This window comes from Protomyctophum parallelum (genome assembly GCF_964188405.1).
Source record: "Protomyctophum parallelum genome assembly, chromosome: 9".
NCBI lineage: Eukaryota > Metazoa > Chordata > Actinopteri > Myctophiformes > Myctophidae > Protomyctophum > Protomyctophum parallelum.
The window spans coordinates 7806397-7832033 of NC_139706.1; the positions used below are offsets into that span (position 1 = coordinate 7806397).

A 25637-nucleotide genomic window follows, 5' to 3' on the forward strand; every position below is an offset into this window, starting at 1 on the left:
CTTCCTGACCATGGCTATACCTCTACCCATCTTAGTTACAATGCCATCAATATGGTCTGACCATGATAATTCACTGTCCAGTAGAACTCCAAGCAGTTTAGTTTTCTTAACCTGTTCTATTGGTATACCTGACATTGATAGGTGCAGCTGAGGGTCACCAATAAGCATAATATGCCTGGTGCCAAAAACAATACTTTTTGTTTTGGCAACATTCAGTGCTAGTTTGTTATTTTTCACCCAGTTAGATACCCTCTCAAGATCCAGATTTAAATTACTCACTAACTCATTCAATGAAGGGGCAGTACTATACAGAGTTGTGTCATCAGCATACATTACCATATGGGTGTTCATAGCCACACAAGGGAGATCATTAGTAAAAATAATGAAAAGTAAAGGACCCAAACAGCTTCCTTGAGGAACCCCACAATAATTATACTTGCATTCGGATAGGCTACCATTAAAAAACACTCTGTGATCTCTCCGATAAGTAGCTCACCATCCAATCAAGTGCCATATTGCTAAATCCATATGTTTTTAGTTTAGATATTATGCCGCATGGTCTATGACATCAAATGCAGCACTGAAATCAAGCAAGACAGTGCCAACCATCTTCTTGATGTCCATTTGAGTCAGCCAGTCATCAGTCAACTGAGCTAAAGCAGTTGACGTGGAATGACCTTGCCTATAAGCATGCTGGGAACTAGTGATCAATTTGTTATAAATAAAATATTCTTGAATTTGCTTAAAAACTATCTTTTCCATTAATTTACTCAGAACAGGGAGTATGCTTATTGGCCAACTGTTTGGCCCTGTGAATTGTTTCTTTTTATCCTTGGGCAAAGGAATGATCTTTGCCTCCTTCCAGGCCTTAGGACAAACTCCATAGGTTAAGCACCTATTAAAAATGTGACTAATCGGATTTGATATATAGGATGATGCAATTCTTTTTTACAGTTTACTGTCTAACATGTCAGTACCAGCAGGTTTGTCACATGGCAGTGATGACAGCAAGTTTTCAATGTCAAAGCTACTTACTTGCACAAAATCAAACTTACAGTTTTTACCATTCATTGTTATTTTCAATTAATTTGCATGAGGAGGAGCCATCAGATGGTGACATATTTTCTCTAAGAGTATCAACCTTGCTTGTAAAGTAGTTGTTAAAGTATGTGGCAATTTCAGCTGGTTTAGTCAGAAACTCTCCATTGATTTCAATAAATGAATTAGTCTGGTGTGCAGATCTTCCCATTATTTGATTCAATATTTTCCACAATTGTTTTCCATTATTTTTGGAGTCATTGATTTTATTCTTATAATATTCTTTCTTTTTGCTTTGTTTTTCTGACAGGAGCATGTTTGTCTACAATCTGCAAAAATGATTTCATGAATATCCCCAAAGCGACTTCTGGGTCCTCCTCAAGACAAACAGTTGACCAGTTAACATTTTTCACTTCATCAATAAACAGTTCTTGATTCAAATGTTTATACGACCTCTTATGTATAACCAAGCAAGGTGCTTTTGGGACCTTAGTTTTCCTTTTAATAGCAATTAAATTGTGATCAGTGAAGCCAAGAGCTATCGATACTGTTTTAGTACATTTTTCAGGAACATTTGTGAATGTCAATACATTTGGATGATTTAAACCCATTCTTATTCATTGTGATTCTTGTTGGTAGGGTAATGGTCTGTGTAAGGTTACATGCATTAGCTACAGCAGTAAGTTTCTTTTTGAGAGGGCACATACCTAACCAGTCGATATTGGTATCGCCAGATCAGATCATAGACTAAAAGATTCAGATTCAAGTGCAAACGATAAGACTGGGCAGGGGGAGCATTAGGCAATATTTTTGCAATATTTTGTGCATAACATTTTAGAACCATCTCAGTGGCCTGGGGGGGGACCCGGGTTAGAATATTGGTGGTACAGTAGTTCTAGCCGTTTGTTCCACAAAGCTAGAAGAAAGGTGGCCTCAAAGCAGTCACCCCAGGCCGTGGCGTAACGGTCTGGGCACCGGACTGGTAATCCAGTCGCAGTGTGCCGCGGGTTCGACTCCCGAGCCCGACACGGCCTTTACTGCATGTCATCCCCCCATCTCTCTCCCGTTTCCTGTCAGCCTACTGTCTGTCCCTTCAAAAATCAATAAAAAGGCGTAAGCCGCAAAAAAAAAAAAAAAAAAAGCAGTCACCCTGGGGTGTATAGCTGGCGGAACCACTCAGCCTGCTATTCCTAAACATAACCCAATAAACTATGCTTAAACGGTTAGACCCAACCTTATCCTCAGTGCCAAAACCTAACTATGCCAAAAAGTAACCCCAGTTAATCTATGCCTAACCATAAATTTACTTTTAACCTTCTCAGTAAACAAAATATTAAAGTGCTTTAAGGCGAGCATTCCGGATCCCCTACAGGGCGTTTTAACAGCGGGCGAGCATCCGCCGACACATCACCCAAAAACATGAATACATTCTCTTTCGGGCGACGTTCCTCCGCCCACTTTGACCATCGCCTGTTCAACAGGACCTATAGACAAATAATTCACTACCGGAAAATTCGTCAGAAACAGACAGACAAGAAACAACGTTGAACAATGACTGTCCTGGTCCATTACAGCAGACACCCCTAACCCATTTAATTGTAAAGAATCTGTGACAGGGACAGAATGATGCAAGGGTGGTCAAATAAAGCAAACGTACAAGATTGAGTCAAACAGTTACTTTATTTATGTTCAGGTAAAAACATGAACCTGATGCAGTAAATTATTGCAGATCTTAGAAACCAGCACATGAACGATTGGGCCAAGAGAGCATACAGTGGCGCCCTCCACTGGCCACAGACTGCAGGTGCACACCACGGTTTGTTCCAAGCCAGCAGTGCAAAAAATGAACTACAGCAAGAAAAAAAAAAGACAATATAGGAAAAAAGAAAAGAAAAAAAAGGAAAGCAGACATTCACACCTCAAACAGGGTGTGAAACTGCATATAAACTTTATTCCGTAAATGAACTTGAAATGCTATCTGGCCGTTGAAACGATAAAATGAGACCAGCCAAATCTTGTGCCCAGCTACATCGTGTTGGTGGGGATGCTCAGAGTTTGGCCCTAGCAGTCTGTCTACTAAAGGCTGAACTTAAAAATCATCACACGACGTCGCTTTTGAAGAAAAAAAAAAGACGCCTCTGCAACTATGACGCGGTCGAGTGACGAGATCTAAATTAGCCTTGGAGAGTACCCTGCATTGCCAGTAGGGCCCTTTACGGAGACGCACTACTACTCGGATCAAAAGTAAAAAGCAAAAACAAAAATGTATTCTGTATGTCCAACACACCGGATACAAACCCATCAACGTCCGAGCTGAAGCTCTTTTGAAAATAAGCAGGCCAGAACACAAAGTCATCTTGGGTAGAAAATAAAGTAAAAGATACTATATGCTCTCGTCTACCCGCATTCAACCAACTGCAACTCTCGTTTCCACAGCTTTTAAGCAAAGAAAGACACACATTAGGAGGGAAACGTCGAACCGAAATGCAACACACAACAGGGGGGGGGGGGGGGGGGGGGGGGTGAGGGTGGGGGGAGCGCAATATAATATACAGAACAGAATGCGGAACAGACAAACGAACTGAAAGAAGAGGGACATGAGAACAAAGAAGCTATTCTATCAAATGGTGTAGAATGAGCAAAGTCTGCAAATTTGTCTGTACAAATGATCTTTGGAGCTAAAGTGAACCTAGCTTGCTCGATGGAACCCCTCCCTCCCTCCCTCCCTCCCCCCCCCCCACCCCACCCCACCCCCTCCTCCTCCCCACCACACAGTGACGTTATCCACCCACCTGGACAGGAAACATCCCTTTTTTTTTAAATATCACACAGCAATGCAATTTTAAAATGTCACCCAGGTTCTCTTTTTTTTCTCTTTTCATCATTTTTTTTTAAACATTACTCAACTACTGATATAAGTTTCTCACTTATGTTTTTTGTCTTTTTATTATTTTTCTTGTAGGATCTGTGAGTCATGTAACGGCCTTTCCTTGTTTTTTTTTGTTTTTTTCTTTTTAGGAGAGACAGGGGCAGCAAATATATATCTGAAGTCTTTAATTTTTTTTTCTGCAAGCTGCTTTCTCTAAACAAGAAGGCTGTACACATAGCCTTGATGTATGTGATTTAAAAAAAAAAAAAAACAAAAAAAAACAAAAGAAAACACTATAAGGAAGTCAAGAATTCGTCAGTTGCTGTAAAAGGCATTTTGAATGTTGGGAGACGAAACGTTTGCGCGATCAGGAAAGGTGGAATGACTGCTGGCCCTCGCGGGCTGCGATCAACAGTTTCTCACGCATGATGTCTATGCTGGAATAGTCGGGCAGCTTCAGGTAGTTGACGCACGTCATGACCGAAGGCAGGAAGTCGTCCGGGTTCTCAGTGGACTCGAACGTCTTCCTGACGATGGTGAGAGGCGGGTTCAGACTCCGGAAACCTGGGATAGACACAGAGCAACAACACAGGTTAAAAAAAATACTTGAACATTGAACACGTCCACCTGATTTCTGATGCATTGGTGTGTTTTGGACGTTAAACTCACTTTGCCACTCACTATGCACACTCTATTCACACCAATTTGGCGATCACACAATATCAGCCTTCTGGCCATCATGGATTCTAGATGTCACATTAGTCATTAGGCATCTACAATCTTTCAGTGTGACATGGTAAGTGGTAACAGTATCACAGGTAAGTGTCCAAAAATTGCGTTTGTCATGTGTGGCTGGTGCTGCAACACCAAAGAATTATACAAGAGCTAACCTTTACCAGAAGACCAACTACATACGGTTTGATGGGTTTCATGGGATAACTGTGTGCAGACAGAAACATGGCTGTAGATACTAACAGCCCCCTCTTGGGAGAACTGCCATCTTAATGCTGTCCTCTTCAAGCTCAGCCAAGCCCTGAGTTGAAGTCATCTTCCTTTCCTTTTTTTGTTTTCTCAAGGTAAAACAACGCCCAGCATACTCCGGCTGACGTAGGTTGAGGCCTCTTCATTGCAAAATGTGACAGCCGAATTAATTCAACTGGCACAGTCCGACAGGGCAGATAATCAAGATTTTACCCATTTCCCCTCATCACAGAGTATGACATGTAATGAATGTGCAAGACGCCTAGCATCATTCATACAGCCTGCACTGCAGGCATCTTAATAAGAAAGCACTGCAAACTGAATGCATCTTAACTCATTCGGCACCACAGCGCCATCTGGTGGAGGGCTCGCACCTAGCGGGGTGGCAGTGGTTCAGGGTAGCACGGGTCCATAAAATTGGTCCCGGTCCGAAACGGACCTGGTGATATCAGAACCGAACCGGATCCGAGAACATTCTAATTGGCCGCACCCGGCCCGGAACCGGACCCGAAAGTTTTGGATACGGTCCGAAACGGAGCTGAGAAGTTTTGACCAAAACGGCGCTGATCCGATCCGAGATCCGGACCCATAGTGTGTTCTCTGCAATATTATATGCTTTAACATGACATGAGACTGCTCTCTATGAGCAACGTGCAACCCGCCGCCTCTCCAGAGGAGGAGGGTTGCAAACTTGCATAGGCTATAGTGCATTTTTGCGCACCGACATTCTTACCAGAGCTGTTGACAATCACAACAAAACTGTCCCACATTTTTCCTCCGAGGTGGAAAGCCTGGTGATGCGAGGTTAGTCCCACATTGCTTGTTGCTTTGCGTTTCACCTCGCTCGCTGAAGGGGGCCGCCATGATTGCATTAATATAGCCGTGTGTGTGTGTGTGTGTGTGTGTGTGCAAGCGAAAGAGAGAGCGCGCTCTCGCTCATGTCGAGGTGCATGACGAGACCCAGCCCTCGTTGACTCTGTTCAACAGACAATATGGACTTTAGAATGTAATAATTACAACGCACGCATGTCTATTTTTTAAACCTATTTTTAAAGTTGAAGGGTTTAATTTATAAATCTCGGATCCTCACGGTTATTTCGGGTATTCTGCATTTCAGATACCCGAAACGAGATCCGCAGCTTTGAAATGGAACCGACCCGTTCCCCGACGGCACGTCAATATTTTGCACCCGACCCGGCTTTGTTCTCGGGTCGGATCTCGGGTATTCGGGTCCAGGTGGACCCGTGCTGCCCTCTAGTTCAGGGGTAGAGTGACCGGAGGGGAATCACAAGGTTCCCAGTTCGAACCCGGGCTCCCCCAGAGTTAATGTCGAAGTGTCCTTGAGCAAGACACTGAACCCCGATGTGCAGGTTGGTGCCTTGCATGGTTTCCTCCGGCATCGGTGCGTGAATGTGTGTGTGTGAATGGGTGAATGTAATGCACATGTAAAGCGTCTTGGAAAAAGGCGTTATATAAATGCAACATTTACCATTTAGGGCTCCGACAGTCAGGAAGTAAAAATCCGCTATGTGACATGTCCTGCGATTGTCATTCAAACCATATCGTTTTGAGAAACGACCCGCAAATCAAGCAGTTTTTTGGTCTAAAAAGAAGAATTTGAGATATTACCAGCGTTCCAAGATCTGCGTTCCAAGATCCGCGTCCCCATAGACGGCAAAAGACGAGCGGATTTTCCATTTCCGGAGTGTTATGAGCGCATACAGGACACAAGTTGATCATCGTAATCAATTGATATTAAAATAGTCATCCAAAAGGTGATCTCGGCGCCGAATGAGTTAAGAGTGCTCTTTTTTCTTTTGGACTACAAGACAGAACCTCGGGCCCTCTAGTTTTGTCCGGGTAGGTCCGACATCTCTCGGTGCTGCTCGGGGTCGGAACTCATATCTATTTAATAGCCGGGTCTGTTCGGCTCCAGTTCCGACATCTCTGGGTGCTTTTCGGGTACAGAACTCAGAATTCTAATAATAGGCAGGTCCATTCAGTTCTGGGTACAATTTGTGCGTGTCTATTTGGGTACAGGTAGGTCAAATTGGACCTCTAATGTGTCAAGTAAAGCCAGATGATCAAACATGTATTGTGTGATGTCACTCACCTCCCACAGGCAGTCTGGGGCTTCCCGTCACAAACTGCAGGAAGAGCCTCTGCTGTCCGGCGTCGAAGCTACTCAGCACCTCAAACAGAAAGCGCACGGCACGGCTGCAGACACACAACACATAAAATATTATTTTATTGGTATAAAGGTCATCAATTGCCTTCCGTCTAGTACTGTATTTGAAGGCCCTAGTAAAAGATACTGGTTCTGTTCAGAATTTATTGTCTCCCGTCTTTCCACAAAATAATAGAAAATGCTCGATAGCGGGCTCAATATGAACCCGGCTCGATAAACCTGATCGATACGGTGCTCCTTATCAATAAACATGTAGGAGCTCCATCCCTAATGAATAGGCCTGGAGTGTTTGTTGTTTATTGTTTATAAGGATCCCCATTAGCTTTTGCCGTGACAAAAGCTAGTCTTCCTGGGGTCCGACACAGACAAACATTTAACCCATTCTGACCGGGCACCCATTTTGGTGTCAGCATCATGTTATGCTTTAGCTATTGAAAAATAGCAGATCTACAAGCTCATATCGCGCCACCGAGTGGCGCGATACGAGCTTGTAGGTCTGCTATTTTTGAACAATCGAAGAACGACTGACATTTTTTTAAATCTGATCTCAGGTCAGAATGGGTCAATCAGCCCAGTGTGTGTCCAGCGGAAACCTCGTATGAATCTGATCTCAGGTCAGAATGGGTTAAGGCGTGTCTGAGGCGTGCGCCTGTCCCATCCCTAATGAATAGGGCCTGGAGTGTGTCGTGCGGCGGTCCCACCTGTCGTGTGTGTAGCCGTGGTCGGGCCGACAGCACTCCATCAGTGTCTTGACGTCCCAGGTCTCTGATTTACTGCCGCACAGCAGCTGGTCCAGCTACAACAGAACACAGGAGATGGAACACAGAATCATTAGATGGTCCGGCTACAACCGCAGGGCAAAACCTGTTTTTTTTTTTTGCATTGAACATTAGAACGTTAAACATTCATCTAAAAAAAACGTTAACGGAAACCCTCAGATCTCATAATCTGAACGCTCATTGGGATAGGAGTTCATGACTTTGACATGAAAGCAACAGAGAAAAGAACAGAATAATAGAAGAGAAAAGAGGGTGAGAGCCAAAGCCAATCATTCCACAACATTTCCCTCTATGCGCAAAAGATCTCATCATCGGGTCTCACTAGAATAACATAGTATGAAAGTTGATCGACTCATAGTCAATAGCTTGCTATCTGATTGTTAACTTGATTTATAAACAGACGGTATTGTGTGACTCACCAGTGGAGTTGCAAAGTACTCATAGCTTGTAGATCAAGCTATGAGCTTGATCTACAAGCTCAAGCTAAGAGCTTGTAGGTCTGCTATTTTTGAAAAATCATGAAAATGTGCCTGAAATCTTTGAATTCATTCCCAGTCAAATCTTTGTTTTTGGGGTGTCCCTGGAACAACATATTTTCAGATGGGGTCAGCGGGCATATTACATATAATTTTTGGGGGTCCTTACAATGAACTATTGAGAACCGAAAGAAATACATTTTAAAATTACATTATATAATTTCGACGTCAGGCCAAAATGGGTTAAGAACCATGCAGGAGTTCAGCAAGGAGGAAACATGCAGTGCTCACCTCCTCTGGATAGAAATACTGTAGGTGATGGAGGGGGAAGACCGACTCAAAGCCTTCCCTAAACGACTCAAACTGCCTGGACACGCCTTCGTTCAGGGTCCAGTACACCACCAACTAAACAAAAAAAAAAAAAAAATACAAATTTAACAACATTGAAGATGTCTTGACGAGACGAACACTCCTGAACTTCTGAATATGTGAAGAGTTGAGTGACAGATTCGTAACAGATGCATGGAACAAAGCTAAATAAAATCTCATGACTGAAATCAGATTAGGATTCGTGTCAGTCCGAATCTGTGATTTGTGAAACAGCATGAAAGTTTCCTAAACAATGAACTAATATGTAGGACTGAGATGTTTAGGTGCAATCGTTCCGTTTTTCTAGATCGAGGCTTTAATTTTATGATATATTCTAGAGCATTACGATTTTATGGAAGATACTTCTGAACATGCTTTGTATTTCTAGTCTCAAATACTCTTTAACCTTAAAACGGCTATTTACTGAAAATAGCCGATCTACAAGCTTGTAGATCGGCTATTTTCAGTACAAGAGATGCTTCCACGGAAGACATACAGTACTTGGCTGCTGTGGAATCCCAAAGGGAGAACTTTAATCCATGCAGACATACAACAACAATACATACCCTGAGGTATTCCTCCAGGTTGTAGATGGTGACGGGGACGTCCTTGCCCCCCTTCTTCAGCTCGATGTTGGGGAACCCCGGCAGGGTGAAGTCCAGGCCCAGGTCCTCCACGGAGCAGCCGTTCATGTTCAGGCTCTCCAGCGCCTGCTGCAGCGTCTCCCTCGTCTGAGAACACAGAGGGAAGACGGAAGAGAGAGATATGGAGAGATTTAGTAATACGTTTGTGATAAGAACAGCTTAAACGTCCAGATAAGAACAGCTTAAAGATAAATGTGATGTGAAGAATAGCTGGGGCATAGTAATAAATATGCAATTCCAGACAGCCTTGAGAGAAAACATTCAGAAACATAATGAACATGCAGGGACACAACAAAACGCCTGCCCTCTTTAACAATTTCTGATAATTATGTGTAAGTGGTTTTGTTTTAGTTAGAGTTAGAGGCCTTTAAATTGCCAATAGGGACTTCACAGCATCCATTCCTGTCACACTGGTGCTCTCAATATAATTCATCTAATTCATCTAAAAAAACGTTAACGGAAACCCTCAGATCTCATAATCTGAACGCTCATTGGGATAGGAGTTCATGACTTTGACATGAAAGCAACAGAAAAAAGAACAGAATAATAGAAGAGAAAAGAGGGTGAGAGCCAAAGCCAATCATTCCACATTTCCCTCTATGCGCAAAAGATCTCATCATCGGGTGGTTTTGTTTTAGTTAGAGTTAGAGGCCTTTAAATTGCCAATAGGGACTTCACAGCATCCATTCCTGTCACACTGGTGCTCTCAATATAATTCAGGATCATTTTATTTTTAAAGCAAAAATAGCAGATCTACAATCTCAAAACGCGTCACATTGCAACTCCTTTTGAGCTTGTAGATCAGATACTTTTGTGTGTCAAAAAAATAAGAGCTTTCTCCCCGACAGCAATGCAATGTGGCCCTCTGGAATGAGTGAAATATAGAGGCTCTCTCTCTCTATCATCAAAGTTCGCCCACATTTTGTTGTACCCTCGTTATAAGAAGAAGAAGAAGTGCTACCAAAAATAAAGTGTATTATTACGTTGTGGCTGCACTGTGGTCGCTGAATGTTCTTCACCTGTGTGCGGTCTTGCTCGATGCGTTTCTTCTGGCGTATGATGTCCTCCAGGTGCTGGATGGACTTGGCCACGCCAGGGTCGATGTTGACCAGGTCGTGGGAACTGATGGAGGACTCGTGCCTCAACATCCACTTGTAGAAGGGCAGCCCCAGGGGCAGGTCCAGCTGAGGGAGGGCAGGCAGGAGAGGGGGTTGTTAACACCCATTCTGACCTGAGATCAGTTTTTCTTTTTTCTTTTTGAAACTTTTTTTTTTATTCTTATCTTTTTTTGAGAGTAAGCAGGTTCTCTCGGGCATCACAGTACAATATAATTGTTACATTTCAATTGTTAACATTCAGAATGCACATAATTTCCTTTCTCACACATATACATCCAAAGGTCATTCATCAAATATCCATTACTGTGTATAGTATCCGTTTCTACCAGTATTTGTATGATTTTTTATTATTGGTTCTATATCAATTATCAATTTACTTATCTTAATTGGGATCTGTAGTCTATTAACATTGAGTCTAATCCTCGTCTCATTATAACCTGTGCTATCCTATGATGTACAAATATTGTTATTGTGAACCCAAGGCAGCTTTAACTTCTCATCATTATATACATTAATATAAAGCTTTGAATTAAGAAATAAAAACATATAAACAAAGACAGGACTTCCAGCTCGAGGTTTCTTTCATAAAGCAATACCTCATGAGTGGAAGGGTAATCCCCTGGGTCACAGGAGGCCCTTCCAACACTAACTGTCTGCTAAAAAAGCAGAAACTAGTGTACAGTGATATGACATCTGTCGAGCCCCAGCTAAAACAACCTATCAGACAGGTATTTAGTATTCAGTCCAGTATGTCCAAACAAAGGTAGTATTATGAAAATAAAATATAAAAAAAAACAAAGGTGAACATTTTTCAGGTCTTATATCCTATTCTGAGATCAAAGATACCTCCCAATGCTTCACCATCGTAGATTAATCAGCTTTATGAGTTACGGTGATGTCGTCATCTGGTGGTGGTGGAGGGTTTGGTGGTGGGGGAGTTGCGGTGCGGCGAAATTCCTGGAGCCTCCGTGTTGCCCTTCGTAGTGCGTCTCGGTCAAGTGCTGTCCTCTTCCCCGCCTCCACCCAGGATGATTTCCTCCTGGTAGTTGTAGGGGTTGAGGTAGTAGTGGGTCGAAGGTTTTCCTCTTCCTCAGTGCTCATGATCCCCCTCTTCTTCAAATCCCCTCTTGCTTCCTCCATGCTGTTGCTTTGGTCTTGTCCTCCAGAAAGCACATGATGATTGAACGGGGGGTGGCGGTCGGCGGTGGCTTGGGAATGAGGGATCTGTGGCAGCGCTGTATGCCCAGGTCAATGTCCTCTGCTACATTGTATAAACGCAGGGTCTGCCGTCGAGACCTCGTTTCTAAGTCCAATACCTTCTCTTGCAGTCTCTCGTGGTCTTGTAGTAGTGAACTCATTCGTTGTTTGGAGTCTGAGCTCCACGCCTCGACGCTCGCCACCCGCCGCTCTGTCTGTTCCGCGTTGTCCACGGTGCTTTGTAGGTCGGTGACAAGCCTAGTCAGTTTGTTGTTGAAGTCTGTTTGAGGTCTGCCATGTCTTTGCGCATTTGCTCGATAAGAGATTCTTTAAAGCCCTCCAACTCCTTCCTAACTTCGGTCCTCATGGCTTTTATATCAGCGTGTATCGCCTCCATGCTTGCTTGTAGGCACGCCATGGCGTGTCGCCCTGGTGCGTTTAGCTTCGTGTCCACGTTGCCGTCGCAACTCTTCTCCGTTGTTCGTTTATCTTTCTTTTCTGATCTGATGGTCTTTATCACTTTTAGTCTTTCGTTTGTCGCCCCCTTCCATTTTTGTGTTTATATTTCGGGATATAGTTAGTTTTAGGGGAAATAAAGTAGACCTTGTTGGGAGCTGTTGTTCTATGCTGCCGCTCTCTTTGGAACTCTCATACAGGAAGTCCATGAGATCAGTTTCTAAAATGTCTTCTACATCCTGACAGTTTTCTGAAAAAGCTATGTTTCTGTCAGTCTTTCTTCGATTTTTCAATAGCTAAAGCATAACAATGCTAACACCAAAAGGGGTTCCCGCCCAAAATGGATTAAATGCAGAAAGTTCAAAACTGTGCATTGATAGAGCTAGTCTGTGTGTGTGTGTGTGTGTGTGTGTGTGTGTGTGTGCGCGCGCGTATTCTGCAAACCACAATTTAGGCATTTAGCACTCTTAATCCAGAGCGATTTACAGTAAACAAAAAAACATGGTAATACATCAAAATAGTCATGAATCATACTTCAGCTATGACCCAACAGTGGAATATCTATAATGAAACTTTGCGAATACCACATTATATAGAGTGTCATGTCTACATAAAATGCTATCCAAGTTATATAATTTTAGCCTCTGCATACACCTGACTGAGGCTAGGGCAAAGTCATCAACAAAACTATAAATACTTAGTTGAGACCGGTGTCCTTCAGGGGTCTGTACGATACTGCGATAGATGTTGGATACTAAAAATGACACTATTCATTCCTGAATAAACCTAAAGCAAGGCCCAGGAAAGCTTCCGGTTGTCCCAAGCGACCCAACAGCAATTATCTACATTTGTTTTCAGAAAATACCCCTGGTTTATATTCAACAGCAGAAAACAAGTGTCTCTGGACGTTCCAAGCCCTTCCAGACAACTTAAGTACAGACCATAAAAGAAATGTAATGTAATAGAATAAAAACGTAATTACTAGTCTGAAGTCCATAATGGCTTTGGCCATCAGCTTTCCCAAGAAGCGGAACTTCATTTTGATTTTGGCGATGTGTGCTGGCTTGGTCGTCCTGCCAAAGGGAACCGCAAACAGTCCCCTGCTGCTGAACATGTACTTGGTCGACTCTTGGCTTCCTGTAGAGGCAGAGTCAATAACACTGGGAGTTATTCAGGGGAAATACTGACGGGTTTGGTTAAGCATATCAAGAAAATAGACCATATACCAACAGGCATCGAACAGATTTAGCAAGTATTGAGATGCTTCACACAAACATATTTTTAGGTAGGACAAAATCTTCAAGTCAGCAATGTAGTCTGCGAGTCACTAGCCTCGGAAACCCAGACGTTTTTATTTCCAGGGAGGAAAAAAAGGTCTGGGTCCGAGTCCACTTCAATTCAGCATAGAGTAGCGCAAACATCGCTCACTCTCTGCTGATTTCTGATCGTCTGCACCTTTGTTAAATTGACACACACACACACACACACACACACACCTCTCTCTCTCCATCGCTCTAAGTAATTAGTCTCATGTCACACAGCTGCGCATAGTTTCCGCCGGGAGCTGCCTATGCCATAAAAAGCATAGGTGAGTTCCAGGCTAGCGAGTCGCAGACTACATTGCGTGTTTAGCTAGAAATAGCTGTCGCAGCGACAGCTATTTCTAGCTAAACACTCAATACTTTAGTGCGTGTTGAGTACAGCTGAACATGGTACCTTTAGGGTGGGGCAGGGTGACCTCTTCGCCCCTCCACAGCCCCAGGTCGGCCCGTTGGAGCTCCTGAGACACCAGAGCATAGAACTCCAGAGTGGGGCCCAGGCCTGTGCCCACCTAAGATAATAAATAATGGAATTAGTGAAAACGGGGTCGACATCTTTCTTACGATATGGAAATCTATGACTATTACTACATATTACTACATGGACATCCAAAATTATCACATACTCTGCATTTATTTGCAGTGAGGAGAGTGATACAGGGACACCATTGATTCCTTGATTCGTTTAAACGTAATCAATAGCATAATCGCTAAGAAAATAATAGATAGTTGCATCGCCAATATTTACATACAAAACACATCTACAACACGTCTATATCAGGGTGCTATCAAGCATTAAACACGGTGGCGTACCTCATTCTCATACTGGATTTCCAGCATGGCCCGAGAGCTGCCAAGGTCTTGCATGACAGACTCTGCCTGTTTTAGCAGCTCTTCACGGTTTATCGTCCTCTGTTAAGAACCCAAAACCACACAATGAAACAAGTGAATACAGGCAATAAGGTGGAAAATACGTTTTCAACTTGAGTAAAAGAAATTCAATTGCCATATAACTTTCTACTAATCCTTGATATCCTGATTATGAGAGACTTTAGCAAATATGACGTAGACATATCCTGGCTATCATGCCGGTTTCCGTGGAAGTTCAGTTTTCACGGCAAACCAGTGTAGTGTCGTTAAAATGCATTCATTGAAATAAGTTTCATTTCTAGCCTCAAAATGTTCTGTGGGTTCCTTTCTACCTCTAAAATAAGTCCTAATCATCTAACAGCTAAAGCGTGATCAGCAGGTGGCAGGTAAACAAGGAAAAACGCGTCACTATGGCATTTCTTTAGGCATCTAGCAGACAATGGACAAACGTTAACCTTTTTCCGGTCAAGACGTGGCGCCACTCTGCTGTCCTGAGAGTCTGATTGGTTGATCTCGGGGTTAGTGTCGAGGAGGCGTTGCATGGCTCTGTCGCGGTCGAAGGCCGTCACGTAGAACAACATCTGCCGCGTGTCGAAGGGGAAGAAGAACGGGCTAGAGTGGAGAGAGAAAAATTGACACATTAATGAAGGAACAACTGTAGGGAGGCAACTAATTGATTATAAAAAAAAATTAAATAATCGATCAACTGCCAAAAAGATGCATTGTTAGCAGCAGCATAAACAGATACCGGTATTTTCGTAACAAATATGAAATTTAGCTTAACCCATTCTGACCTGAGATCAGATTCATACGAGGTTTCCGCCGGACACACACTGGTCTGATGAACCCATTCTGACCTGAGATCAGATTCTAAAAATGTCAGTCGTTCTTCGATTTTTTTCAAAAATAGCAGACCTACAAGCTCGTATCGCGCCACTCGGTGGCGCGATATGAGCTTGTAGATCTGCTATTTTTCAATAGCTAAAGCATAACATGATGCTGACACCAAAATGGGTGCCCGGTCAGAATGGGTTAAGTGATTAATCCACTACTTATTTTTGTCGACTATAAACAATTTTGATTTAGAATGTTTTTGTGTCAAAATCACACCCGTGTGTGAAGTGAGGGGCGCTCTTAACATACTGTATGTCAGGGTTCCCCAATTAGTTTTCCTCAAGAGCCATATTTTGACGTAAGGTGCAGTATGGGTAGTGTAGTGTTTTACCAGGTCTTTCCCAGCTCTATGAGCCAGGTGGGGATGTTTAACAAGGTGCATTATGGGTAGTGTAGTGTTTTACCAGGTCTTTCCCAGCTCTATGAGCCAGGTGGGGATGTTTAACAAGGTGCATTATGGGTAGTGTAGTGTTTTACCATGTCTTCCCCAGCTCTATGAGCCAGGTGGGGATGTTTCATAAAGTGCATTATGGGTAGTGTAGTGTTTTACCAGGTCTTTCCCAGCTCTATGAGCCAGGTGGGGATGTTTCATAAAGTGCATTATGGGTAGTGTAGTGTTTTACCAGGTCTTTCCCAGCTCTATTCAGTATTTAAGTCCGACGTCATTTTGTAGTGCTACGTTACGTCCGGGTCAAAGTGGCACCAGCTCCCGTCCGCATCCCATTGTAAATAGAATATCTAAACGCGTGAATCTTTTTAAATTGACGTTATTTTTCAGAAAGGAAGCCATAGAGGGTTAAAATGGGTCTTAATGCTTCCAACTCGAGTAGAATTATTAATGTTTTGTACAAGTGTCCATGACAACAAAAATATATGATGTGGAGACAAAGACTATTATTATCATTATTATTGAAGGTGCGGCAACAGTCCATTTGCTCGGTAAAATATTTCGGGGGATATTTACAATGTGTGCAGGCTTGAGTATGTTGAATCTAGTTTGCATTAATGAGGATTTAGTTGACACAATCAAATAAAATGGCGATAGTATTCCATGTGGGGCAGACGGCCTGTCACAGCCAGATTTTGGAGAGCAGCGCAGCTTTGTTGTTGCGAGGAAAGCGGTAAAATTAGACTTTCGTGGTTGTTTTCGTCTCAGATTTAGTCCGACGGAGCGTCACAGTATAACTCCATGGGGACACAAAAGCGACACAAAAGTAGGACCCGGAAGTATCTCAGGAGGGGGCGCTCACGTCACAGCTAAAATACTGAATGAGCCAGGTGGGGATGTTTCATAAAGTGCATTATGGGTAGTGTAGTGTTTTACCAGGTCTTTCCCAGCTCTATGAGCCAGGTGGGGATGTTTCCCGTCATGATGACCAGTGGGTCCTGTAGCTGGCGGTTGGCCTTGGCCGTCAGCTTACTGTTGATGAACTCGTTAGTGGGGATGATCTCCTTACACACAGCATTCTGCAACAAAACACCGCCACAACGGTTACAACTAATTAGTACACTGGTTAACACAGTGTGCGTCTCAAAGTGTTTTTTTTATTGTTATTTCCAGGACCACCCAGTAGTAGGTAGGTATGCATGAAGGTCACAGACCCCCCCCCCCCCCCCCCATGAGTCATGACGGGTCTATTTGTACACACTCTGATTTACAGACTTGTAAGGGTATAGCTGGTAACCCCGTCAAGGACTTATAATATACAGTACACTAAATATATACACAAACGCACATATACAGAAGCAGGTGACCCCGTATTTAAACTACTCAAGCTCCGCTAAAACTATTTTCATATACATTTGGATACGTTATTCGTCAAATTCAGCTTTAACAGACATTATGGCAGACACTCTTTAACAGCATTTAAAAAAAAACATAAAAAGTGTCCTCTTTCCAAGAGAAAGATGAATATTAAGACGTACATCATACAAGTAGAACCAGTATCTACTGATGGAGTGCAGGACCCTGAGCAGCAGGTTGACCTCTAAAGAGGGGTCGTCGAAGGTTATGGTCTCTGGTGGCTCCGAAATGAGGTATGTCTCTAGAGGATTGGCGACACTGGGACACACGCCATCTGGAAGGAGGGACAAAGGATCATTTAGACTCATCCAGACAGGTTAATATGTGAAGAATAAGAATGTAGAATGGAGGTCTATTATCGATCAATTAACCGAGGTTATCAATGAATTAATTGGTTAGTGGATAAGTGGCGTTTAAAAACAATACTAATACTGTCTAACAAAACTCTACATGTTGCTGATATACAGAAAGAATACAAAAGGCATACTATATTTGAGATACAGGGCAAGGCAATGGTAGCTTTGTATGAGGAATAAAATGTCTGTCACGTCACATGCAAAAGCAGAGATGTTTCTGTGGCTACCAAGGTGTGTGTGTGTGGGGGGGGGGGGCTACATGTGCTAACTACATGTGCATTTCTTGGCCACGCAGACAGCATTACATTCACAGAAAACCGCCCACTGATATAACCACAGAATTTTCAATTAATTGTCAACTGTTAAGTTTAACGGCGATTAACTTTTAACATCCCCTGAAGACTTTAGTTATCTCCCTTTAGAAAAGATCATGTAATGGGTCCAAATTCATGGTCGACTTTATGCAAGGTCAAGCGGCGATAAACCCAGAGTATAAAGGATAGAGACCGAACTGGAGCGTTAGCCCCGCCCCACGCTACTCATTTCAGTGGAAGTTGCTCAGTGGCGTTTTGAAGCACCCGGAAGACTTCCGGAAGTACAGTGGCTATCAGAGCGAGCGGAAGTTTAGCCTAGCCCTAGCTCCGGACCTCAATTTTGAGGACCGGGCTTTTCACGCGACGTCATAAACGTCCGTCCACTTCCATTAACCCATTCTGACCTGAGATCAGATTCATACGAGGTTTCCACTGGACACACGCTGGTCTGATTAACCCATTCTGACCTGAGATCAGATTCTAAAAATGTCAGTCGCTCTTCGATTTTTCAAAAATAGCAGACCTACAAGCTCGTATCGCGCCACTCGGTGGCGCGATACGAGCTTGTAGATCTGCTATTTTTCAATAGCTAAAGCACGACATGATGCCGACACCAAAATGGGTGCCCGGTCAGAATGGGTTAAGTGCTGCAATTCCACATTTCACCAGTAGGTAGTGGCATCTTCAATGTTGGATAGCCTTACTGGGGGCTTTGATAAACCAGGTAATAGTGGAGGAAATTCACCAGCAGCTATGGTTCAACGTTTGTAGTCTGTAAATACATTACAACAAAATGAACTGGTGGAGTGCATTTCCTGGAACCATTAGTGAGGTTTCTCTTACCGTGCCACAGCTCATCCTGTTTCTTGGCGTTGCGAGGCGAGGTCTTGGTGGGGGCAGTCTGTGCTCTGCCTCTCTTTCCTCCCACAGCATCTTTGCTGCCGTCCTCGTCTTCTCTCACAGGCTTATACCTGGCAGGGGAGATGGAATGGAAATAATGTAATACAGACTGTGGAAACATAATGCTAATACAGACTGTGGAAACATAATGCTATTATTATGCCATTCATTATTGTGTACATTTAATCCTGGCTGTGACGGCAATCAGAGTTCCTAAACATTCATACTCATCAATAATATGAACTTGATGGACCCCCAAAAATTTATGCATTTGTAAAATGTTGAATTTGGCTGCCAACCCCCATCTGAAAATGTTATGTACCAGGGCCCCCCAGAAGCAAAGATTTGAGTTAAAAAAGTTTGCTGTGTGAAAGAATATATCTAAAGACTTCAAGATTTAAAAGAAAATACCATATCTACAAGCTCGTAGCAAGGCACTCGGTGCCACACTAAGAGCTTGTGGATCTGCTATTTTTCAACAGCTAAAGTTTAAATGCATTATGGTCTTAATGTGTATATTAAGAGCTCCAACCAGAGCGCCATAGTTACCATATGGTGTGTGTTTTGGTCCAGATGCCAGCTCTTCCGAGGGGGTTGGCCTCGTCGTCCGTGGACTCCCTCTCCTCCTCGGCCTGCAGGCTGAACTGTCTCACGGCCTGGTACACGGTCATGTTGTACGGCAGCAGGTGGTCCCCGATGTAGAACTGTAACCTGTGGCGCACGCTGCCAGAGTTCAGGAACTGGGCCGCCTGCGTGGGAGAACGGTACAATGGATTTAAGTTTGGAAATGAAGTTCTAGAGCAGTTTGTTTTCAACCCTTTTCAGATCAATGTCCATTATTTATTCTGCATCTTTTTGAGCCACGGAACCACCATTTGATGAGATTTAGCATCCCAGACGCAAAGCGTAAGAATATTTTGTTGTGGTTACGATAATATTTTCTCCACAATTTCATGCTGTATTGATGTGAGTACCCTTAGGAGATAACAGGCCGATGTTGGTCAAAATAACAATTCTTCTACATTCTCTAATTGTGTAGTCTTCTTATAAGGTAATGCAGATGTTTAACAATAACATAACTCTTGAGAGCGTAAAATGAAAACCAAATGAACCCGTATGGGTCCATTTGGTTTCATTTTAAAGATCTATAAGGGTCCATTTCTTTACCAACACTCGCTTGGGATGTTAGCCATTGTGGTTGAAATCCACAAAAGAATCCTTCTGTTCTCAGTTTAGAGTGACTGTCAGCAGTTCTCACATTGGATGCATTGCACACATTAGTCCTAGAAGTGCTTGGTTCCAATATAGGACACACTAGTCTACAAAAAGCTGCCACGGAATTAAAACCTTAACATGAGGAACGTTGAGGAATCTTAAATTTCACTCTTTTTAAAATAATCAAATGTCTTTCCTCTGAAACCGTAGCTGATAGCTAGGAAACCACAAAGCAGTGGTACATTTCCTTAGTTACGATAACTTTTGTTATGTTTTCTTTTAAAACGATATTATATCAGATGGCCTACTTTGTCAGTTTGTCAGCTCATGGCAGACACACAAATGTTCGGATTACACCATTTTGCAAATGTCTACAAAACTGGGATAATGCAAATTAGACATGAAATCATCTTGCAAAGTCAGGTGAATACAGTACCATACTAAACTAAACCAAAAAGAATGCAACCAAATCGAGTACTTTGTACAAGCCACGTGACAAACTGAGAAAGTTGCTAAGTGGAAGAGCTCTGGTTCTTGTTGTTTTGAGACATTCACTAAAGTGTGCGTTTGTAGGAGAGAACACTATTCACACCATTCATACTACAGCATCACACAAAAGCATATAAAGTAGCAAATCAACACACTCGAAATTCAGCACAGGAAAAGGGACACGTTTTTGAGCAGCGACAATCCTCTGTTGAGGTTAAGTAAAGGTACACACCAGTGACTCATCTATCTCGTCGTCTGAACCGTCGTCATCACTGTCTTCATCCTCCTCTCTGATTCGCCCATAACCTGTACAGAATAATAAGACCTCATGCTGGCATCATTCATAATCTGTACAGAATATAGACTTAATGTTAGCATCATTCATAAATAACTGAAACTAGATCAACTTGTAGTAATCGTGACAGGTCTATTTGTGTGATCTCGAAAACACTGAATTAATGGATGTCTGACAACTGAATGCTCAGCGTCACCAGCGTACTCACCTCGTACAACCAGATATCTTTCGATAGCCTGCACCAAGGCCAGGGGGTCGATCTTCACTGGACCTCCCTTCCATTGCTTCACATTAGTGCAGTCTGGGTGTCTTTGTAGCTGACACTTCAGTTGATGAGTGTTGAAGAACTTCAGTGCCTGAGAGCCTCTGCAAATGGAGACACAAAGCATGGGTATTATTAGTTGAGTATCTTTTTGTAAGTCTGTTGAATGGCAACACAACACCACACAGGTCAACTGCTAACTGCTTGTATGTAACCCCGTACTTGGCTACGACATTTAGTGAGACATACCCTAAACACAAGACTAATAATAATAATATCTGGGATTTATATAGTATATTTATATATACACTCAAAGACACTGGCCGAGAGGACAGAAGATAGAAAAGGAGAACTTTATTTGGGTTACCAAAGTCTGATGAATAAAAAGTGTACATGGATAAATAAATACAAAATAAGAATACTTAAAAAAGGACCACTTCACCACTTTTCAACCTATCTTCATATAATAGGTCCTCACTAATAATCATGAAAAAGAAATTTCTTTCTACTCAGTCTGTGTCTCATAGGAGGGCTGTGGGCAGTTCAGAAACCGTCTTCCAGTGACATCATCGATCAGGAATACAAGCTAATATAAACTGCAGGCATTCTAGTCCTGAAAAGTTGCAATGCGAAAATGGAAGCCATCGTTCTCACGATAATGAAAATCGAAACATTTTTGTAAACCAATCTGCCTATTAATTATTCTAAACTGCCCACAGCCCTCCTATGAGACACAGACTGACTAGAAAAGAATCGTGCCATTTTATCATGATTATTAGTGAGGACCTATTATATGAGTGGTCCTTTAACAGACGTGATACAGTGACTGGACAATTGAAAAAAAAAGAAAAGAAAAAGCATACCTGCTCCCATTTCCATTTCCACTTGGAAAGTCGTGCACTTTAACAGGGAACTGCTCCATTTGGCTCAGACAATTGTTCATTTTGTGCACCAGTGACAGGAGGGGCCCGTTTTCTGATGGGTCCAGTCGGCCTGCAGGGTCCATTCCTGGAACCTGGGAGCCATATGACAAAACACAGGGACATTTAAATAAAGACTCAGTAGAGGTATTAAACCAAGCTTAACCCATTCTGACCGGGCACCCATTTTGGTGTCGGCATCATGTTATGCTTTAGCTATTGAAAAATAGCAGATCTACAAGCTCATATCGCGCCACCGAGTGGCGCGATACGAGCTTGTAGGTCTGCTGTTTTTTTTTAAATCGAAGAACGACTGACATTTTTTTAATCTGATCTCAGGTCAGAATGGGTTAATCAGACCAGTGTGTGTCCAGTTGGAAACCTCGTATGAATCTGATCTCAGGTCAGAATGGGTTAAACAAAAGCATACAAATTAAAAACACAAACCAAGTAAAGTAATTCAGAGGACAATGGGTATGTTTTTACATCTCAGTAACTCAGTTTAACTTTAAATCTTCCTAAACCAGTGGTCCTTAAAGGGGTTCCAGATGGTCCCCAGCTAAATGATGGGAGTGGGTAACCAAATGGACCCTTATAGATCTTTAACTCTTGAGGGCATAAAATGAAACCAAATGGGACCCGTATGGGTCCATTTGGTCCACTCTATTATTGTTAAACATCTGCATATACTACATTTACAAGAAGTCTACACAATTTGAGAATGTAGAAGAATTGTTCTTTTGATCGTTGTCTCATTGAGGACAAAATCTTATCCAACGACAAAACATGCTTTCGTTTTTGGGTCCGTAAGGCTAAATCTCATCATATCAATGGTCGTCCGTGGCTAAAATGCAGAATAAATTAGACCTTGGTATGAAAAGTGTTTGAAAACCACCGTCCTAAACGATGGAGATTTCACTCACCGGACAACCATCTCTCACCGGGCAGCCAAAGAAGACGTGCAGGAATCTCTTGAGCCGCACGTCTCGACTGATCACATCCCGGTCGCAGTTGGAGGTTAGATAGAGCAGCATCTGTTTGACCAGCCCACTGTGCTGGATCTCAAATGACGACACGTCGGAATCTGCAACAATACTGCAGATCTCCACCAGACACTCCACGCCGCCGTCAACCTGGGGACGTAGGAGAAAGCCACGAAAGGTCATAGAAAAGCAGATATACATGGATTAACCCATTTTGCTTTAGCTATTGAAAAATAGCAGATCTACAAGCTCATAGCTCGCCACCGAGTGGCGCGCTACGAGCTTGTAGGTCTGCCATTTTTGAAAAATCGAAGAACGACTGACATAGAAACATAGCTTTTTCAGAAAACTGTCAGGATGTAGAAGACATTTTTTGAATCTGATCTCAGGTCAAAATGGGTTAAAGCTAAATAAAATCTCACGACTGAAACAGTGCGCCCCCACACTACTAGGGCCGTTTCCTAAATAATTCACACAATATGTAAATTATAATGCTTTAGTCATATTGTTCCTGCCGTTACATACTGCCAATCAGGCGACGAATGAGGCTTTAATACTTGCTTTTATGATATATGAAATATCTGAGCCATGTAGGGTTTTATGGCATTATGTGCAGACGCATTCTGCACATAATGCTAGTTTGACCACTTGAAATGCGCCTCCAATCTTAAGCAAAAGTAGTCTATTCTACAAAGTGCTTGACATCTCTAAAAGTCTCTCTTGTAGCTTAAAAACATAAGAGGAACTAAGTTGAATTTAACAGCCAACTAGTGCTGCATGATTCTTGCTCACATTTAGAAATATTTTTTTTCGATTCATTGTGCAACACCAACCTGTAAGTGTAGCTGCTCCGTGGCAGTGCACAGTCTCTGGAGTACATTCAGTGCAGGGTTGCTGCAGTCCACGTTCTCAGAGTTGAAGTAACGCTCTACGAACTTACTGGCCTGCTCTTTGATCCAGGCCTTGATTTTGTCCCTGAAAATGATCAAATCAAACAATGGTCACAAACAATAGTCAGTGGCTGATCACTGGCACAGACATTCACTATTGCATGGATTCAAGCTACATTAAAATCTCACGACTGAGAAAATGTTGCTAGGCCAAGTCCTAATATGTAATTTGTGAAATGGCGTGTAAGACTCGAGCCACCACACACACTAGCGCTGTGTGTCCTACATACACTTAATATTTATGATGTTTTGGTAGCCATACAGCGAACCAGTTGAAGAAACTGCAGATTGAAGCGTTGACGATTGTGATTATTAAATATCTGCGATCATTAGGGTTTTCTGGAAGACTGAAATGACTAATAACCGAAAATAGGCTCCATCTACAAGCGCTGCAATGTGTTGTGAGCTTGTAGATGGGCTATTTTTGGTGAAGGTCACACTTCTATAGAAGACATGCTGACTTCTATGAAATCCACAGGACTGAAATCAGCCGTGGTGACTGAGAACTTTAAATCCATGCTAATTACATGACTAACCCAAGAACATACCAATACCAATTAAAGGGTAAGAACACTTTTGTAGAGGTTTGGGTTGTGTAGTTACCTTGCCATGATGTAACTCCAAGTGTGGACAAACAATTGCTCCAGTGATTAGATAAGTTGATTCAGACAATATAGATAATCACCAAAACTCATACTGATTTATTATTTTATAAAAATGTTATCCAAACCCAAACCTCTACAAAAATGGTCTTCAATTTAATTTCCTAAACATTTCCAGAATATTTAACCCAATTTCCAGGCCTATGTAACAATCACTCAGCGCCATAATGAGTCTCTTACTCCTATGTGCAATGCTGAAATACAGGCAGTGTAGCAAAAATAAAGCATAGAATATAGAATGCTATAATTATATTCCAAATGTTGTGCCAAATGTTTTGCTACACCACCTATCCCATGGCATAGAATCACACTGTTATTTTTGTCACATCAGGTACACTTAGGCTGCAATCACGCTGCCCGTTTGGCGAATAACGACTTATGTTACATATTTCATGTAATGTTACTCATGTATTGGAACAAAATCAATAGCCAAAACCAATGCATAGCAAACTATTTTTCCAGGACCCTTGATAAAACCTTTTCCAGGACTGGAAAATGGGTTTTTTTTTCTAATTCCAAAATATGTCCAGGAATTTCATGGACCATGTTGGAACCCTGTACTGATAAATATCACCCATCCTTTATCCTACCTGTTATTTGAGATGGAGTCCTTGGGAGGTGCCCTTGCCAGGCCACTGACTCCCGCTGTGCGTGAGGGCTCAGAGCTGGCGCTGTTCGTCTGGGCGCCCAGCTTGCCCCAGGTCTTGGGATTGAGACTGGCCAGGAAGGATGATTTGGGGGACTGTGTAGTGGTAGGGCTCTTAGCTGCGGTTAACAAGACAAGAGGATTTCAATTTTCATAAAGGCAAAAAATTACTGACTGCCAGCTATTAATGAATTGATATTATACAATATGTTCCAAACATATAAATGTGCCAGAACAAATCACAATATCGATAGATATTGTGAACCAGAAGTAATCTTTCATCTCCAGGTCTGCCGCTAGTTAATTTCACTTTGTCAACAGTGCTAATATAGTATCACAAGGTTTTTTATTTTGAGCTCCTAAAAACATGCATGTTCTGTATGATCACCTCAATCCGAGCCTAAATTCCAAAGAAAAACGGCGCTAAAGATGGGAGTGGATGGAGCGGAAATATTCAATGACATCAATGACTTACCCTGATTGTCAACTTTGTCGTCGTCCCTGGGGGGAGAGTACTTGGGCCTTCGAGGGCCTCTTTTAGGCAGCCGTTTCCTCTTCAGGACGTCACTTAACCGACTGGAAGAGGAACATTAGAGCATTAGAAATAGTCTTCATGGAAGGGGAGGGATTATTATGAGCAAAC

The 25637-nt window shown here is 42.5% G+C and overlaps 1 protein-coding gene across 5 annotated transcripts in view; it reads right to left on the bottom strand.

Annotated features, from left to right (window-relative positions):
• Window positions 1-2699: 2699 nt before the first annotated feature.
• Window positions 2700-25637, bottom strand: part of trip12 (thyroid hormone receptor interactor 12) — a 53579-nt gene continuing 30641 nt past the window's right edge. For 3 of the 5 annotated variants that reach the window (XM_083772636.1, XM_083772637.1, XM_083772635.1), the window contains exons 22-42: window positions 25470-25570; window positions 24939-25113; window positions 23570-23711; window positions 22677-22886; window positions 21697-21848; window positions 20780-20937; window positions 20509-20582; window positions 19122-19321; window positions 18516-18643; window positions 17125-17276; window positions 16523-16665; window positions 14760-14916; window positions 14248-14346; window positions 13832-13946; window positions 13098-13252; window positions 10328-10528; window positions 9267-9431; window positions 8623-8736; window positions 7778-7872; window positions 7002-7105; window positions 2700-4471 (exon numbers count right to left, since the gene is read on the bottom strand). In XM_083772636.1, the coding sequence (XP_083628762.1) occupies window positions 4275-4471; window positions 7002-7105; window positions 7778-7872; window positions 8623-8736; window positions 9267-9431; window positions 10328-10528; window positions 13098-13252; window positions 13832-13946; window positions 14248-14346; window positions 14760-14916; window positions 16523-16665; window positions 17125-17276; window positions 18516-18643; window positions 19122-19321; window positions 20509-20582; window positions 20780-20937; window positions 21697-21848; window positions 22677-22886; window positions 23570-23711; window positions 24939-25113; window positions 25470-25570 (3037 nt within the window). In that variant the 3' untranslated portion in view covers window positions 2700-4274. The remainder of the gene's footprint in view (window positions 4472-7001; window positions 7106-7777; window positions 7873-8622; window positions 8737-9266; window positions 9432-10327; window positions 10529-13097; window positions 13253-13831; window positions 13947-14247; window positions 14347-14759; window positions 14917-16522; window positions 16666-17124; window positions 17277-18515; window positions 18644-19121; window positions 19322-20508; window positions 20583-20779; window positions 20938-21696; window positions 21849-22676; window positions 22887-23569; window positions 23712-24938; window positions 25114-25469; window positions 25571-25637) is intronic. The other 2 variants (XM_083772639.1, XM_083772638.1) reach the window with 1 other exon arrangement.